The sequence below is a fragment of the Patella vulgata genome, chromosome 5 (genome assembly GCF_932274485.2).
Source record: "Patella vulgata chromosome 5, xgPatVulg1.2, whole genome shotgun sequence".
NCBI classification, from domain to species: domain Eukaryota; kingdom Metazoa; phylum Mollusca; class Gastropoda; family Patellidae; genus Patella; species Patella vulgata.
The window spans coordinates 10,442,062-10,462,715 of record NC_065883.2 but is presented as its reverse complement, the minus strand read 5'-3'; the positions used below and the strand labels follow the sequence as shown (position 1 = coordinate 10,462,715).

At 38.1% G+C, this 20,654-nt stretch overlaps 1 protein-coding gene across 1 annotated transcript; it reads left to right on the top strand.

The window, feature by feature from the left end:
- The first annotated feature begins 8,621 nt into the window (after positions 1 to 8,621).
- Positions 8,622 to 20,155, top strand: LOC130013011 (uncharacterized). The gene is made up of 5 exons (XM_056101354.1): positions 8,622 to 8,856; positions 10,269 to 10,574; positions 11,374 to 11,829; positions 12,304 to 12,570; positions 19,236 to 20,155. The coding sequence occupies exons 1-5, from the start codon at positions 8,643 to 8,645 to the stop codon at positions 19,541 to 19,543; spliced, it is 1,551 nt and encodes a 516-aa protein (XP_055957329.1). The 5' UTR covers positions 8,622 to 8,642; the 3' UTR covers positions 19,544 to 20,155.
- The last annotated feature ends 499 nt before the right edge of the window (positions 20,156 to 20,654 follow it).

Here is a 20,654-nt window from a genome sequence, read left to right as displayed (position 1 = left end):
AGGTTTTTCGTTCCACACAAACACTTATATATAATGCCTTGCCATACCGGAAAATCCCGATGACCTTTCTCAGTCAACACAGGGATTAACATAGGGACCTCCAGTTTTGCGAGCCAGTGTCTTACTCACTGATTCACCGTTGAAAGGCGAAGAAATCGACGGTACCCAGACAGTGACGTAGCAAAATTCACTGGGATATTGATCAAGTACAGGTGATATGACAGTCACAATAATCACTTTAGACAATAATCAGGGGTGCAGACTTATCATATTTTCCAAGGAGCGGATGTGGGGGGGGGGGACATTATAATTTTGTTAGCCCACTTAGCATTAGCAAAATCAATTATTACCCCAGTTAGGTCGAAAAGTATTTAGTAATTATAGCATTATGTAATTCTCCAATGACCCAGTTGAATATTGATTGGTAGGCCTCATTTTGGTTTGATTGAATGTGTTAGACACTCGGGTAAACCAGTTCATGTTTTGACGAATAAGCGGTCCCGTCGGCAAAAGAATCGGCACATTTGCCTATCTGGACTAAGCCCCCCCCCCCCCAAAAAAAACCCCTGTTGTGCGCCCCTGACTATAATATCAGAAAGGTTTCCCACAAGGTTATTTGTCTTGAAATACACAACCAACGTAATAGTAGTAGTATACAAAATTATCCAGGCAACGTATAGTCTGTAATTTGGAGACTCACGAACAGATTGTAAGTATATATTGTTTAATGGTCGAGAGCGAGACATTAAGTAATATATTGTAACAACAAGTAGGGCCGTAAGCTCGAGACAATTAAACGACTTAAAATACAGACACTCCGCACGTGCTTTTACAGTGAAATACGTCACGCGAGTCCAATATTTCACTAGTATAAATAATGTACGATTGGCAAGTTGCCCGTACGATTATTTGAAACAATGGTACGCCAACATCAAAGGGCGACGTCACATCTGTATTTTAATTGGAAATAATCCCACGAAGCTTACTGCGAAAACTTCGTTCTTCCATGTCAAATGAAACAAGCGGATTTGGTTTCCCATAGATTTTATTTCTATCCACGCTGATGATACCAAACATCAATCAGCTGAACCTCCTGTTTTATGTTTTGACGAAGGGAGAAGTCCACCCTGTGCTCTTACACATGCCTGACGTCGCCTTTGCATGGACTGGCGTCAACATAATGGTGAGCATTGGGATTGCCTTGGACCACCACCAACTGGGACCGGAAGTTGACGTTGATAGCGGCCCAAACCATGACGCCACCTCCCACGAAACGATTCCTTTACAGTACGCAGTTACGAGCAAAGCGTTCATGTCGACATCAGGAAAACTGAGGTTGAATCGGGATTCATCCGAGAAGATGACATTTCGCCATGGTGTGTTGTGGAGATACCCCTGATTTGCGGCTCATTGGTGTCTGGCAAGTCGATGACGATGCAATAGGGTCTGACCTTGGTAGCTTCGACGGCAGCGTAACCCAAGAGCAGCCATGCGCCTTTGGACTGCTTGAAGGCTGATCTGACGTTGCGTGTCCCAACAGTTCCTCTGGCAGTAGCAGTAGCTGACTGGAACCTGTTGCGCAGATGCTGTAGCCGGATGTGGCGATCTTGAGCAGCGGTTGTTACAGGTGGCGTTTCAGGTCGGGGTCGATCGGCAACTCTTCCAGTGGCGTGGAAGCGTTGTCTGAGGTGGGCAATGCTCGATGGGTAGACATTAAAGTGTCTGGCGACGGCTACCTGTGAAGCCCCCTGATCCAGCATGCCAATATCTCTCTTCCTATTTTCTCGTGTAAGGCGTGGCATTTTTCCGAAGTGATGAATGTTGAAATTTGACCAGAGTGCAGGAAATGTACGTGGAAAATGTGTGATATAGAACTGCTTAAAATCGTGAAAAAAGACAAGTGTTGCATTTCCAGGAACAAAGTTCATTACCTAGAACTGATATTGGGTTCAAACCCAGAACTCCACAAAAAGAGACCCATCACAAGTTTCACCTATGTGCCATAAGATAGGAAAGCCCAAGAAAACGTTTACTAGAAGTAATCCACGAGTTAGACATTGCGTTTTTAATGGCTTTGAGTAATCTTTTGAACTGCAACCAATTTCAAGACATTAACATTTCTGTCAAGGACTATACACCAGATGATACTGATTATTCCTTGGCCGTCACAACATCAGCTAATGTACCACGAAATAAAAGAGTAAATGCGGTGGGGTCATACCTCAGCAACTATATTTTGTCTTCAGACGACTTTAGTAAGTTCCAGAATCTATTACACACGTTTGATAATCTTATGAGTTAATCATATCATGCTATAATGCTAGTAATTTTCGGGTTGTAGTAAATAAAGAACAGGCAGAGTTCCGCAGTATGCTAGAGATAAACTTACCGCATTACAGAGAAAAAAACCGATGAACTCGAAGCAGCTGTTGTGTTTCGTCCTCCAGAAGACGTGGGTGTGTCAGTAGCGTATCTCAACCCTTCCTTTTTAATACAGAAGACTAACGGTAGTTGCCGTCTTGCCTCAAAATTCATTAATGCCAAACGTTGAGTCTATCATTCGGACAATTGCTTCATGGTAGTATATTATTGTAACTCACTTAACAAATACATTTTATCAGATTCCTCTATCAAGAGACTCGATGAAATACTGTGGTGTCGCTCTATGCCTTGGTTCTTGGTGTAGTCCCGAAATGACCTAGTTTGTGTCGAGTGGACGTTGAATCCCATTTCTCTCTCTCTCTCTGGTTCTTGGTGACAACCTAGCAGGTGATTTGTATATAGGCGGCAACACCATAGAAGACTTGTTATCTATTTTTTTAAAAGACACTATAGGCGCTCAATTCTGTTATTTTTCCTAATACTACGACCATATTAATTTGGTTATGGACGAAAGGGTCAATATCAGCTAGCCAGCACCCTGTGTTCATATATCCACCACCTACAACCGTTCGTGGATTACGGTCATTTTTAGGCGCAAATAAGGTCTTAAGGCGAATTATTCCTAACTGTTCCCAAGGATAAATTTACTTGGTCTTATAAACTTTTACTACACTTCACCCAGGCTCAACAGCCTCTACATACCAACCGATCCATCTTTTTACCCCGAGCAACCGAGCAACTATGGATAGTCACTGATGGTTTCGTATCGAAACATGGCATTGGTGCAACTATGTACGTTACCCGTTCTGAGAAGTCATTATTAGCTGGATTCGTCAGCGCTAAGCTTTGCAAATTACCCTGTGAGATAAAGGCATTATGTATAGCAGCTGCTGTCAGACATTTTAGCCCATACATCATCCAATCCAGACATAATACTTGCCTTCTCACAGACAGTAAACCGTGTGTACAAGCATTTGAACGTCTGACTCGTGGTGAAGATTCCGTCGGCCCACGTGTAACTTCCTTTCTTTCGGTTGTCAGCAGATACATTTTGGATCAAGTGAGCATTCGTCACATGGCAGACAGTGCCAATGTACCGTATCATCTGGTTTTGCCAGTAGAAATGCCGTTATTGTGAGGAACCAACATGTCAGATCTGTCTTTTTATTAATACTACAGAAGATTCAGTGGTACGGAGTATCTCTGTGGATTGCTACTCAAAACGACTGTCATCCTTATTCATTTCCAAATATCTTAAAATCACCCAATTTATGCTCTATGCTCAGTTATAATATTATATAGTGCTAAAATATGATAAGTCAGACTTGACACTTGTATGCACTACATAAATGTAATATTGAGTGGAATAACATGATAAATCATGAGACCGCTACTGCAAATATTGTACAATACAAATATTGAATATCTGCAGAAACCATTAACGTCAGTCCGCATGTCCAAATTATGAGCTAAATCGACAAAGACTTCCAATTTCTGTTAAATCTCCTTTATACAAATCTCCTACACCACGACCTCGCTACGCTACGCCTAAAAAAATCTGCCAGATCGTGACTCAAAGCGAGTAGTAAGAGGGATCATGGTAGGAACAAGGAGGGCGTGATAGGCGGTGTGAAACATTCACCGTACCCGCGTAGCAAGGTCGTGGAGGGGGGGGGGCGTAGTGAGAGTGGGGAGAATGTAGTGGCAGTGTAGGGCTTAATACTTCAATGAGCGTCGCTCGATCGGCAAAAAATAAAACGCGCCCATCACACTCCTGCTACAACCTCGCCCCGTGCTCTCTGCATTCAGAACGCTCCAATCAAGTTCTTACTACGCCCATGGTCTCATTGCACGTACCGCATCCTGGCCACACACACCCCCTGCTACCAATCATACGGCACTACCCACTCCTAAGCTTTTCGTAAAGACTCATTCACAAATAGTAAATACTTTCCTACGTGCTCACCACTCGCAAATCGGCCCTTCTCAAGTGTAAAGGCAACTACACCGCTCTCAGTACGCGCAAATTCAAAGAAAGCGAGAAACGTTCACGATTTTCACGTCCACGCTGCGCCCTGACCTTAGTGAGTAGGTTATGAGGTCATGGCTGGAACGTGATGATTGAGCCACACCAAGCGCAGTAGCCTATCCCCCACCCCGTATTCTACATTGGGCTTGGAGGAAGCATGGCAAGAGCATCGCAAGGTCGTACGGGGCATGGTTAACGTGTGGTGGGAACAGGGTGAAATTACTGCGACTATGCGCATACTTAGAGCGTAGTTTTCTTCACACTTGGGGTAGTTTTCTGCATTTCACCACGATTTCGCCATGCTCTACATAATATTTGCGCATTGTGAGGTCTTCGTTATGATTGATATGAATCATTTTACAAGAACCTTCCCTCATCAACTCGAACCGAAGACTACATCTCTAAATGTTTGTTATGAAGAGGACTGAACGTGTTGACAACCGTTAGTTGTTGTCAAAGAGGAATCAACAACCTATCCGTTATTAAATAAATGGTTTCAAGTTGTTGCTCAGGTTAAAGTTTATATTGTGAAAGTGATACATAAATTTCTTCCTCGATAAATAAAAGATATTGAATAATGAATTGTTTGATTTTTGTTTGAAGAGTGGGTTTTAGGTGGGGTTTTTTGCACATTGTGTGATGTTATTTGAGTAAGTGTATATGGAAAGGGCCCATAATATTTAAATGTGCTGATATGCCATAATTTGATTAGAATTCTACATGTCATGTTGTATTGAAATCAAGATAAGTCTTATAGTATCAGTTGAAATGTAGTGCCTAAAATTGATAAGTCACACATCCCATAATATGTCTGAAATTTAACACTACATTATAGTTCTATGATAGCCTTCAGAAAGAATCATGCAAATGACAAAAACCCTCAAAATTTCGTTAAAATATATGAATAAATGAAATTTCTGCTGTGAATCAAAAGCTTAATTGGCCATTTTCTCAAAATCAGACATTTTGACTTACCACAATTGTGTTCTAAATTGTGGTAAAATGTCTATTTCTGTCTTGTCCGCAGGTTTATCTTGCCTTTGTTTAGCAAACATCTGAACACTCATCCGAAGTAGTAGGTGTGTCGTTTGCTACAGACGTAATGAAGAGAAACCGTGAACTTATCTCATTCTTCGTGAAACCACTACGTCATATACAGCCACATGCATACTTGAAAATGAACAACAAGTTTCTCTACGTGATGGTTTATTACATTGCATTCCGTCCTCTTGGTGGTCCTACTCCAGGTTTTATAGCATTAAAGAACAATTCAGTATTACATCAATACCATCAGTGTGTGAAAATTCGCTACCCCAAGAATCCCAACAGAAACCCGACTGCTGAGAAAGCCATCGTCGAATTAGAAAATAAACTTCTTTGTCAGGAATCGAAAGGTGGTACAGTTACTCCCCTTTCCCGCAGGACTTAATTCGCGCATTCTCGATCGTGGATTGTCTGCAAGAGAACTATGGACTCATCGATACCAATACCCCAATCAACAAATTCCTGTCTTGGACGGGGGGTTGGATGGCTGAATGGTTAGCGTGCGCGCGCTGTATCATAAGGTCTGTCATTTAGTCGACTGGCGTGGTTTCGAATCCCCAGTTGTACGTGACTTGGAGTAGGATCGCCTGTCCAACCTCGTGGGTTTTCTCCGGGTCCTCCGGTTTCCTCCCACTACTAAAGACTCCTATGCGCAAGCGAATTATTGAAATAAAATTAAACCATATGTTAGTCCCGAAATGACCTAGTTGTGTCGAGTGGACGTTAAACCCCATCTCTCTCTCTCTCTCTCTCTCTCTCTCTCTTGGACCAAGACATCATCATGGCTCCTTAACCATGCCTTTAATGAAGTTTCCAAAAACCTAAACGCTAATAATAGAGACTTTTGGCAAGCGGAATCTTGTCCATCCGTATCACGTATCGTCACGTGATACGTTGCGTCAATGTAGTTTTTGCAAAATTTCGCCCTGCGTACGTATGAGGAGCTGAGCTGGGCTTAGTTCTATAGATCTACATCGGTACTAGTAAAGTGCCCGGCCTACAAATTCCAGAAGGGAGCATAGTCGCTCAACAGTCGCTGAGCTATTTAAAAAAATTTAAAAATTTAGTGTCGGATCTTATTAAAAATCTTCGACTTCAAAAACAATTGTTTTGTTTCACTAATGTATCATTTCAGAAAGTATATACCCTTTTTACAGATTGCACGGTCTCACCTCGCTAAATTTAGCACGTAGATCAACCAGCATGCAGACAGGTAGCAAAAACATGAAAATTCCGCGAAAAGCACATCAAAAATAATGATTTAATTCCAGTCTTTATCATTGTTAAAATCACATGAAATATACACCTCTGTGTTCTAGGATCCACATAGATTCATAAAAACGCTACGGCACAATATTTCAGTCTAAAACTAGCAAAAAATACGGTAAAAAAAGACGACGATGTAATACGGACCTTCTCCGTATGAAAGCTGTTCGATACGTGCTGTCGTATCTGTGTCCCAAGAAATACACACGCAATGATGACGTCACACGCAAAATCAATACAGATACGCGATAGGGACCAGAACTTTACGATTGCCAATAGTCTCTATTGAAAGCTTTCAATCCAGCACAGTTAAAAATGGGATAACAACTTCACCAAATGATCAGTTGATTCTGTCTGGTCCTCAACGAACTCTCAGACCACCAGCATACCTTAAAGACTGTGAGACATAATAGACGTTTTACACATTACTTTATTGTGATCATTTATTATGTTTCCATGTGTATTTCTTTAAATTAAAGGAAAAGGGAAGTCACGCCAGTACCGAGTAGTGTCGAATGGTACTGAATGTTTGTAATATTGACTCGCGTAATCCAGTGTGTCTTTCTCTCTTCAAATTTTTTCAATTACTATGCTAGATTATTAAACATTAATCTTTGACAAAATTGTTCTTCTGAGTGTTCGTCCAAAGTGTGGCATTATTGACTGAGAGAGAGAGAAGTAGGCTTTAACGTCCACTCGACACAAACTAGGTCATTTCGGGACTAACATATGGTTTAATTTTATTTCAATAATTCGCTTGCGCGTAGGGGTCTTTAGCGGTGGGAGGAAACCCACGAGATTGGACAGGCGACCTTACTCCTTGTCACGTACAACCGGGGAATCGAAACCACACCAGTTGACTCAATGACAGACTTTATGATACAGCGCGCATACGCTAACCATTCAGCCATTCACCCCCACCCGTACCCCCAATTATTGCCAGGCTCAGGAATCAATATAAAGCAGAGCAGGGTATTTTTTTCTGAAAGTTTACGTTCTTTTATTTGTCAGATCCAAGCTGAGTGTTATGTCTTATATGGGTTTATTAATAACTATAAAACAGCCATTCCTATTCTAATACCGGAAGTCTCCTCTTTATAATAATAATTATTATTCTCAACTACATGTACAGGCATAAGTATGGAATTTACAACACCGTGATGCATTACAATATATTATTAAATACCTTACAAAATAACATTTATTTTCAAAACATGTTTGGTACATATAAATGTTGATCTAATCATACAATATTTAATGCTACATGTCAACTAGCTAGGCTATATTTATATTCCTCTTTTCCTAAAGGTATTCAGTGCAAAACTTCCAACATTTTCTATACACTCTCCATTGTCATATTAAATTGAATGGAATCAGTTATATGAGGTTTAATAAATTATTCATCCAGTCGCCCAAGTCATCATACAAGCAAGTCGCTTACAACATCATACTGAGATTGCGTGCACTCGGCAAACCTCAGCAGATTTCAGTACCCTACATCTAGCCTAGGCTGTATGATATTGGAACTACTTTCAAGTTCCTGGATTACCAACGGTGTTGCCCATGACGACGCCTTTAAAGAATGTATTATCATACAAATATTTCAAAGTCTGAAGCTGTTTTTCTTTCAAGTTTATCCAATTTTCTTCAAACAAGGACAACTTTGCACTGAAATTCTACACACGCATCGAATGACGCAATTTTGATAACTTCTTTTTAAAAGCGGCAAGTTTTCCTAATAAGTAAACGGTGCCGCATCGCAATTGTATAGGCGTAGGTACATATCACGTACCGTCCTACAGCCGAGGCTAGATGTAGAGTAGCGGAATCTATCGAGGTTTGCCGAGTGAGATTGCATGATACTAACTAATTATAATTATAGGGAAGTTAACTGGGTCATTGAAGTCAGCAGAGAGCAGAAATGTCTTCATGCATTATATACTGGATATTAAGAGCTGTTGATTCTATATTCCTTCTGTTGTTTATTTTGTTTCTTACATGGTATTTATATCTATATACAAGAAACCCAAACCGTCGTCAACCTGAATCAGAATCAGAAAACCAGACAGTACATGCCGAGAGGGATAGTATCGATCCGAGTACCCCGAGATATGAAATTGGTCAGGTCATATACAGTAAGTACTTTAATTATTGAGGGCCTATACTTATAGATCAAGCTAATCACCCTGGACCTATACTTGTAGTACAGGGGTTCCAGGGGTTCCATACGCTGGAACCTATACTCATTGTATAGGTGCTCGTATGGTTGTGAATATATTATTGATATGATAAATACCCGATGTATAGTTGAAACAACGTTATACACTTTACAAAGGTTATACACTGGCACACTGCATGACAAGTTACTTTCAATGGGCCCCTAGGTAGATATCCGTGGACCACAATGGTATGTGCCTATTGTTAAATCCCGTCCTGTATGTAGTCTGGAAACACCACTTTGTATTCATTTTACTAAACAAAATATAGTAATATAATATCCTAAGAGCCAATTACGAAGATACACATTGGCACCAAGACATTGTACTTATGATCCAACAATTGAAAGAGGAGAAAAAAGAAACTGATCTTGAAATATCTTCGCTGAAACGTGGCTTTAAAGATTTTGACCAAAGAGTTATGACATTGGAAGCAGCTAGTAAACAGGTCCACAGTCTTGTGCCTGTTAAAAAAACAGGTAATACTAATCATGAGTTTGATAAACAGATCAGAATTGTTACACTTGTAACTTCAAGTTTGACTTTAGCCTGTGATACAATAGCTCAGATTATATGGGGCCTATAATGTTAATGTATATAAACGATTAGATAATATTTATTGACAGAATAGTCAGCCAACAAAATGATCAATAACACTTCTCTTACAACAATTATTGATCAAATACAAATCGTTCACGAGCTAAATATTGCTACAATAGCACTTTACATTCATATTTAAAAATCTACTAGTATATTTAATTCGTATCACATGCAATGATATCATTATTAGTTGTTTTATATACAATGAAATTTTTGATATTGGTAAATTAACTTCAGAAATCTCAAATAGATGTTAATTGAGGTCTTCGTAAGGTGTGAAGGGGGCTTTAAGGGCTCGTCATGGTTTTTATATGTTCATCGACCATTTTATCACACGGGGTCGTATACACAACGCCGTTTCTGTCTACGCGAGAGCGTCGAGAAAAGGGGGAATGCTCACTAGTCCGCGGGTTCATTAGTCCACCGATATCTATCATCAGGATAAGGGTTAGGGATCATTAGTCCATCGATATCTATTATTGGGGTTAGGTTTAAGAATTTGGGGGAGAGGTTAAGTCTCCACATAAGCACTGACCTAGGGTGATGAAAAATTAGTTCGTGATATTTCCTTGTTTTATTAAAATACATACAATACATTAGGTTTATATACAAAGGTAATTTAGCTGTTTTTTGGCGGACTAGTGCACCCGCGGACTAGTGTAACCCTCTCTAGAAAAAAAGCCACGCAAATCAAGTTTTAAATGAAATGAGTGTTTCTTTTTCCTTCCTAGGAAAACAGTGTGGAAAAAAAAAGTGTGGTGATGATTATAGAAGTATTGAGATGAATTTTATGTACTTACTTGTTAATATACCAAATCCCGAACCTCTATATGAATCGCTGTCTTTATGTGAGGTTTTTGATAGCAATCATGTGGAAAGAATAGAGAGATGTCTTGAAAATGGAACTCGACAAGATGCAACAGAAAAGATTCTCTTGATTTTGCTGGAATGTGGGGAACACGCTTACCAGCCCTTTTTAAACTGTTTAGCTAAAGTGGGATATAATCGAGTTATTGAAAGGCTTCAACAAACTGAAGGTAAGCTAATAATATTTTCATAGTGTTTTAACTGGATTTGTTTTGAGGCGTCATTGGTATAAGAGATGGTGCAAGCCGGATTTCCATACTTGGGGGTCCTACACCAGACTCGGCAGTGTGGCACCAAATTTATAGAAATGTGGGAAGGCCGTTGCGGGTAGGACGTCAAACCTCATTTCATGTCCTTTTTGGTCTTGAATATATTTATGAAATGAAATACCCAGTGTACATTTGAAACATTGTTACACGCTAGAACGCTTTATGACAAATTAGTTTCAGTGTCCCCAGGATGGCCAGAAACACTTGGACTTGGGCCAATGGTAAATCCGGTTCTGTCGGTCTGCAAACTAAAAGTGTTTTCGTTTCTTACTAATGTCAATGATTTAAGTCCTTTAATTTAGTATAAAATAATGTGATGGGTGAATCTCTAATAGAAATATCAGTCCACAATGGTTCAATTCCGTTCAGTATTTACAAAGATATGTCGATTAGAAATTTCATCGATCTATGCTGCTCGTTAGCAACACAAAACTTTGCACATTGTTTCTTATTGATGTATTTGATACATTAAAACAATAAAAAATTTATGTGGAGCTATATTTTAGTTAAAATAAGGCGAACAATTTTGAGTAAATTCTTAACTTAAGCCTGAGAATGTTTTGTGAACTTTGGGTCTGGACTTTGAACATGAAATAGGTTGATGTAGAATATTTTAATGGAGACAGAAACAAATGTATCAGATTGATTCAAACCAAACATTTCATTTGTTGACGAAATCCACCTTCTGCGTGTGTTTCAGAAGAGCCAAGCAATCAACAAAGCAGAGAACAAAGATTAATAGCAGAAAGGGAAGCACTAATGGAATGGGTGAACGAAAAGGAAGGAATATTTCGGGAAGAAATAAAAGGAAAGGAGGAAGACCTCCAGACGTCACAAAACGATAATGAACGCATTAATACGGAGCTAGATGAACTAAAAAATAAGATGACTGAAATGGAGAATGAAACACAGAGAAAGAAAGATGAAAGGGTACAAGCAATTAGTCGTCTAAGAACAAGGGAAAATAAACTTCTAAAGAACCAAAAAGAAGTAAGAGAAAACCAACAAAGAATCCATAACCAGATAAAGAATTTGGAGTCACGCGTGGAAGGTTTAAAAGAAGCTACAATCAGCAGAGATAATGAATTGCCTCAGCTAGAGTCTGATATTATAAATCTTGTCACGTTACTGCAAAAAACTGCGATGGCAGAAGACGGTAATTTTTTTTTAATTTTTTCTCTCAAACATTGACACCATAGGTTTTGTCAGGTTTTTTTTCTACAGCAGGCAATAAATGAGGAGGTGTTATAGTACCACTCTAACTATGGAATTTATGAAGTTCGGGTGGGGCGATTAAATAAGTTCCCCTTGTACACATTGTTGTGTACATAAAATAGCCCTTGGCAGTTGGAATTCATTAAAAGAGTAGGCCATAGACCCACTGTCCGGGGAAACATTTTCCTAACAGCACACTATATATATATATATATGGAGTATGCCTTCATTACCCTAGTCGGAGCAGAACAGTACGACGTTAAAAACCATTGCAGTTCATTTCTGATATACAATGCAATATTTGATACTGTTTAAATTAACGCCAGCAATCTTAAATTGATTTTAATTTGCTATATTCCTTGCATAATTAATATCAAGTGAAGTTTGTTTATATTGCATTACTTTATCTACCCAGAAAAGATCATTTCTTCTCAACAAGATGGAAGATGGAACCAAGAACGTGAAGGCATGATTCCACAATTCAACGATGAAAGGGGTAGAGAAAATGCGAAATCGGAACATCTAATGGAAAGCACGAAAAATCAAAAACGCTATGAACCTACGGATAAAATCCAAAAACTCCAAGACCACATTAAAGATATGGACCAACGAATAGTGAAGTTGGAGACATTAAGTAATTTAGGAAAACAGACCAAAGACTCTACGGCTATCAAAATACAAGGTAAGACAACTCAACAGACGTAAAAATATCAGAATTATTTGTTCGGTTGATGTTTATTTACGGAGTCTTTCGCGAATTTAATAGATGTACAATAAAAACAGACAAATTTAATTATTCGGTTTACAGGTTTAAACTTTTCTTATTGCATCAACATTTCATTGCACAATACTATGGAGCGGAATTTCCCCCATAATTCGAACTCCTAATCTAGTAATACGTATGCTAATATGCTTACTTCTATGCATGTAACTTCTTACTAACACGTGTTAAATTGGCTATTTACACATGTAAAAATGCTAATTGATATGACTATTTTTTAAATATTGCAGTTAGAATTTATTGTAATCTGTTTAGTTTTGTTAACATTTTGACATTTCACAATGATAAAACCGTCATAATTCTAAGCTCATTTTGGTAACAGATGGCGCTATTCACAATTTTATGGAGGCTGATTGGGGACATATAAAATCTCGCCTTTTTCATATTTTATGTGCAAAAGCAAACTATTCTAGATAATTTGTTTCTAAAAGATCAATAAAATATATCTAAGAACTCATTACGTCATGCATGAGAGTCAATAAATAAATATAAATAGGTAATGATTAGTTTAGCGTATCCTTTCCCCTCAAAATTATGAAATGTTTTACGCACACAAGTAAAGTATTTTTGATATTATTTTAGCTTTCTATCTGGTCAAGCTTCCAAATCATCGTGAGCCGCGGTGGCTCGGTGAGTAAGTCCCTCGTCTTTCCTGCGTTGTTTCCCCTTTTCAGTGGTGCAAGACAGGGTTCTTGACAAGGAATACTGTCTAGTGGTTTTAATGGCGTGGCAGTTGGAATTTGAAATAAGAGTAGGCCGTAGCGCCGTGTCTGTTCAAAATTACCTCACACTGCACACTTTCATGGCGTATTCCCGTCTCGATTACTGAACGACGGGACGTTAAACTCTTATTTCATTTAATTTAAAGATACATTATTGAAGATTAGATAAAGAACTGGCAGTTCTCACTATAATAGTTAGAAACTAGATAATAAAATGGGGATTTGCTGAAAATTTCAGTCGAATTCGTCCCCACTGAACCGACAATTTAGCGATTGAATTTTGGACCTAGCCTCGATCATCATTACTAAAGTCGAATTGATCCACGCTGAACCGATAATTTAGCGATTGAATTTGGGGCTTAGCCTCCTCGATCATCATTATTAAAGTCGGTACGATAAAAAAACAACATAGTCTCGATTATCCATTTTTTGATTTTATCACGAATGGGCGTTGAGTAGCAGATCGCATCCTAATCCAGTAAATATCGCAGGCTAGAGATGACATAGGGAGTTGATTATAGTCTGGATAAGTTAATTTATTTCTAATTAATAATTTAGATAACATTTCAGACCCAAAGAAAGACCTGCAATAGGCAGATTTAGCTCTTGCATAATGTATGTTTAATGTCCAAATCATCGGTTTTGTCTTATGAGGTAGGAGGTCTCTTTTGGGCATTGGGTGAACGCTTGTATTGATCTTACTAATCGCATTCCAAAGTTTGGTGTCATAACTAAAAGTCACTTAATATGCTGGCAAAGCATGTAAACATATGCCAATGTTTGTCCGATTTAGAGACACTTAAAATATGCGTTAAAGGCCGAAAGATCTTGGGTGCGCATATATCTGACATCAGACCATGGCATCTTTGGCTATTACTCCCATCTTTTGCGTAAAGAGTGTGCGTAGTTTTTTCACCCAATTTGAGATGAAACTTAAAATATGGGTTAACAATCGAAAGATCTTAGATTTGTTTGATTTCGGTGTGCATCGGACCTTCCGTTCAGGAGTGATCTCCCTTTGTCGAAAACATTGTAAATGCGATACAGGCTATATTTTTTAACATATTTTTTGGGGGAATTTGGTTATGCTTCTTTAGCCCAAAACCATATCGATATTCAGCGTTCTGCAACCTCCCTTTGCAGAAAACCGTGTAAACTCTATGAAAGCTGCAGTTTTTAAAATATATTTCTCATCTTCGTTGTCAAGAATTTGGGGCAATGGGGGGAAGAGCCCTATCGATTTTCACTGTTTTTTCGTCCATTTCTTGCTCAAATGTGGACGTAGCTCGCCTAAGGAATTCACAGCGTGGGGGTGGAGGTGGGGTGGAGCGGATTACGCTTTGCTGTAACTTTATATCTGAATTATCATTTCCTGTTTCACAATCCAATCTCAAATGAAATAAGATATTGTTTACAAACCAAAACGAACACAAAAAAAACCTTTTTTCTATTGTCGTATTTCTATATTATTACTTAAATATTATCAGAATAATTTACTTTTGTACCCAAAATATTTTATATATCTTTAGAGAAAAAAAATAGCCTATTACTTCTCTCAAAAATATCGAGAACGAATATTGCAAAACAAAAAGGCTAAGTCAATCAATATGGCCGTATTAGGGCATATGCACGACAAAGTAGCCTATTTATTCATCTGAAAATATCGAGAATAATTTGCTATTGTACGTAAAATATTTTAGTATTTTTTACAGAAAAATGTCGTCATGTCTGACGGGTTATGAAAAGGGAGAGATTTTACATGTCTCCAATGAGCCACCATATAAGTAAACAGCGCCATCTGTTAGCATGTTTACTATATGGTAGCCCATTTAGGCTATTTTTTTTCTCGAAAGAAAAATAAAGTATTTTACGTGCAAAAGTAAATTATTCTGATATTATTTAAGTAATCTGGAAAGTTTTTTTTGTGTTTGCTTTGGTTTATAAACAATATTTTATTTCACTTGGAATTTGATCGAGAAAAGGGAAATGATACTTCAGATGTAAACGTACATCTCCTAGGTCAACAAGATTTCGGAAAAAGGGAAAATTCCGGAACAGAAGGTCAGGGAAAGCAGATGGACGGGATAAACCGACGGGGCGCGTTCTCTCATTATCCCAATGATTTACATCGAACAAGAATTAAATCTGTTAATAGGGGGGTTACAGAAGGTTGTATATTGATGGAGTTTTCGGCTTAGGGGACATAATCTAATTCGATAAAAAAAATCAGTTAAATATTATAGACTGTATCGCGTTCACAATGTTTTCGGAAAAGGGGGGTAACTCTTGAGCGGAATGTCCGATGCTCACCAAATTCAAACCAATCCATAATTTTTAAGTATATTTTAAGTTTCATCTAAAATTTGACCAGGAACTACTTGCATACTTCTCTTCTTGTGTAAATGACAGGGGCCATAAACCATGAAGCTGCGGTCCAAACTAGATGCGCTTACCAGATCCGTCGACCTTCAATGCATATTTTAAGTGTCATCTAAAAATTGGCATATGTATGATGCTTTGTCACTACATGTATTTGCGTAAAGGGACGGTGCAATTTTAACGGGAAGTTACGGTTCGATTTCTTCCAAAATCGAATTCATCAGTGATTGTTGTATATTAAACATATAGCTAATCAAAATTATGATCTCTTCTGTGTGCACAAGCTATGTACGCGATTTTCGTTCAACCAGGGGTAAAAATTCAGGAAATTACGGTCCAATATGTGCCAAAATTGAACCTATTCGAGATGTCAGAAATAAACATACATTTTAAGTTTTAAAAGAAATTAAATAAACATTGTGACCTCTAGATGATCCACAAGCTATGTGTGCGAATTTCGTACGATCAGGAGCTATAATCCAAAATGTTATCGTGAGATAAGTGTCAAAATCGAACCAATCTGAGATCTTTGGGATATCAACATATAGTTTAAGTTTCATCAATGTCGGATAACAAATTGTGACCTGTAGACATAAGTACGGACAGCGCTAATGGAATAATACGTGCACATGAAAATATGGGTGGATGCAAAATCTTGAAAGCATAATATTTGTCTATACTACCCTATGTTGACTAATCAATTTTAAGATTATGTACCTTTGCAGTCCTGTCAAGTATCATAGGTATAAATTTATTGATTCCAAATTTATAGGCAGAGAAACATTAAAATATAAGAGGGAAGGGATGGTGACAATTACCCGGGAACCCCTTAACGGGAGCATAATATTGGACTTTGAGAGGGTGTAAACAATGTAGAACTATACCAAGTTTAAATTCGTTTAGTTATGACTCCAAACTATAGAATGAGATCAATAAGGGCGGTGAATCATTCGCCCAATCCCCAAAGAGTCCTCCTACCTCCTAACACAAAACCGGTGATTTGGAAATGAAATAAAGTTTAACGTCCTACTGTTGTGTACCGATTGTGCTAATGACGACGGGCATACGCCATGAAGTGTGCAATGTCAGAGGATTTTGTACGGAAAGGGGCGCTGACAGGTATAAAACACGAGCAACTTTCTTTTCCAACTCCGGAAGCGAACCCGGGACCTCCTGGTTACCGTGTCAGTGAGTTACACACCGAGACACCGCGGCTCCCGATGATTTGAAAGCCTGGCCCGATATAGATTACTTCAATGATATCAAAAATACTTTACTTTTATAATTTTGAGGGGAAGAGATAAGCTAAACTAAGCATTACCGATTTATATTTATTTATTCACTTCCATGCTTGGCGTGAGGAGTTCTTGCTATATATTATTCTTTTAGAAACCAAATAGGTCAAAACAATCGATAGTGCATTATTTGTGAAAATGCACCATAAAATAGCCTATTTACTTATGGAAAAAAAATATCTAGAATTTTATTATTTTTGGCAGAAAAATGTCTTCATGTCTGTCGGGTCGTTGAAAGAGCACGATTTTACATGTTTCATATGAGCCACCATACAATTGTAAAGAGCGCCGTCTGTTTCCAAAATGAGCTTTAGAATTTTGACGCCTTTACCGCTAAACATTTGTAAAATGTCAAAATGTTAACGAAGATAAACTGACTACAATAGATTAAGAGTAATAATGGAAATAGAACAAAATACAAATTCTAACTGCAATATTTAAAGATGGGTTCCCAGAAAAGTATTTATCGGGTGGTTATTTCCAATAAAAGTATGGTAATTTTGGTATATATGGAAAGTAGAGATATCCAATCTTACTAGGAAAATACTGTATTCCCCGAAAAACACTCGTAGAGCGTATACAGGACAAAAATGTAAGGGTTCCCCTAATCACAGGCGAACATTGAGCACTTGATGTACAAGTTGATAAACTTTATGAAGAGTTAGACGTACACCACTTTCTGAGGTAAAAATGACGGAAAAAGACGCGGGTAGTGGATAATCCGAGAATGTAATTAGGATTCGATATTTGTAATAAATAGTAAGCGATTAAAGACAACATCGTCTTATGTATGCAATGAATTCTCCTCTGACTCCCAGAGGTCACTTGACGTAAACATGACCTGGTTTGATCGAATTTTTATAGCAGGACATTCCTTCGCAATTACAATGTTTGAAATTAATTAGTTTGAATATGTTTTTAGTCCATATACCATTAAATCACCCAGTTTGTACGCAGGAACCCATAATAAGTCATATAAATTAAAAAATTTACATGTGTAAATAGCCAATTTAATATGTGTTAGTAAGAAGTTACATGCATAGAAGTAAGCATATTAGCATACGCATTACTAGGTTAGGACTTATACACGGTTCTACTTATAAATTATTAATTGATGAGAATATTTCAAATTCCTTTCACTGAAATAATCATTAATATAGGGCATTATATAAATATAATAATTCAACAAATAATACATATAAAATGCGGAATATGAACTAAACACATTTACATGTACAAAATAGAACAAAGCACACTACTATATTATTATACATATGTAATATTATAAACTGAAGTTAGGTAAATCGTTTAGTTGTTGTTATATAAGTATGAATTGAAAAAATATAGAAGTATTCTTTTGTTCGGGCAGATCCACGTCATCTCATAATAACACGGACAGGTCTGTGATTTTGAAATCAGTAGGTGAGAGAGAGAAATGGGTTTAACGTCCACTCAACACAAACTAGGTCATTTCGGGACTAACATATGGTTCAAGTTTATTTCAATAATTCGTTTGCGCGTAGTGCTCTTTAGCAGTGGGAGGTAGCCGAGGGGCCCGGAGAAAACCCACGAGGTTGGACAGGCAACCTACTTCTTGTGACGTACAACCGACAATCCCAACCACGCCAGTTGACTCAATGACAGACCTTATGATACAGTGCGCACGTGCTAACTATTCGGCCATCCCCATTCAGTCAGGGGATTTAATAGTGTAGTCCTATCAACTGAAAAGCGTTTGCTCTTACGGACAAATTAATCCGTTAGACTTAGGTCCTTAAGTCCCTAAAAACATAGGTCCACCTTGACATTGTCTGTATTTATTCTCGAATTTCTAGTTTTCTAGCTGGATATCGCCACAGCGCTCTGATTCACGGTCTTCCGGTTTTATTTAACCTCTATATAGTAAAAACACTCAAGATCCCCCGCCCTCTGGGGTTATTCTAACTGTATATAGCAACATCACCCCCCCCCCCCCCCCCGCCTTTGGGGTTATTCAAACAGTATATAGCAACGTCATGTTTGCTTCGTCATGTTTTTTTTTTATATCTTCATTACAACCATTGACCCAAAGTTTATGTTACATTACGGTATTGCAAATTCGACCCTGTCTTGAGGTCAAGAAAGAAGCTGCGCAAATCCGGTTTAATATGTTCGATTTTTTCCTTATCAGAGAAACGACATGGGAGAATGTTGGATAAAGACTATCGACAGATACAGGGGAATTTGATGTACTTAATTGAAAATATACAAGACCCTACATCTCTTTATCGTTCGCTGTTTTCATGTGGGGTTTTTGATATATATGATGTCGAAAAAATAAAGAGATGTCTTCAAAATGAAATCCCAGGAGATGCAACAGAAAAGCTTCTTTTCATTTTACTGGACAGCGGTAGAAATGCTTTCCAACCGTTTTTAGAGTGTTTAGATAAAGTGGGATATAATCAAGTTATTGAAAGGCTTCAACAAACTCAAGGTTAGCTAACAATATGATCATAGTGTTTTTAACTGGATTGGCTTTAAGCTGTCATTGGTAGAAGAGGTTATGCAAGCCTTTTGTGGTTCTTGTTGTGTTTTATATCAGCAGATGATGGGGTAGTTGGTCTGCATGGAGGATTTACATACTTGTTGTGTAGAACTATGGTCTTTGCGACCAAATTGTATCGTTAACTAATTATTAGGTTCACACGTACTCAAATTAATTGAGTGATGTGTTTGTATATAAAAACAGTGAAAATTTGGTAGAAGAAAAAACTGGTTTTGTCCTTTCCATTGTCAAAATATTCATCAAATACTATCTGTTTATGACATGTGGTTGGTAGACCAAATAAGGTAATATTCTCTTCCCTGTGTTCAGATTATGGGGATGTTTATTCCATATATGGGAATAAAATTAACGTCAATCTCAGTCTATGACGTAAAGAAATTAGGGGCTGATAAAAGGGGGTGTTGAACGAAATTCATTAGAGCTCAAACAGATTTCTAGAGCAGCCATCATCTATACTTTATTGAGAACAAAGCTAAGCAGTTTTAATAATAAAGTTGTATAAACGACTAAACCTGTAGTTATATTTATGATCACGAAGAAACACAACAAAGAAGTCCGGTTTATTGTCGTCGACCCTGTCCGTCCGTCCGTAGACAATTTGTTTGTGGACACTCTACATGTTACAATTCTTATCCGATTTTGACGAAACTTGAAATATAGGTGTATCTGCAAACGATCTCGGTTTCTGTCGATATTAGCGTGTATCGGATCGACACTTCGTGGATTATGGCCCCTGATTGTACGAAAAATCACGATTTTAGATTGTGGGCAGTCTAGAGGTCACAATTATTATCCGATTTACGAAAAACGTTTTAAGAGTCATTCCACGAGAAAACCATGCAGAAGGTGGGGGTCGGCAGATCAAGTTCATCTCTGGGGGATTTTATGGACTCCTCAAGACTACTTCACAGCCAGGAGGGCCGATCTCAAAATTTCACCGTTACTGTCACTGGTGTCGCTACCAATAGCGGTTACAGAAGGAAGAGGCAGCGTGACAGTTGCAATACCCATAGCTGCAGATGATGTAGTAGCAGTAGATTGATG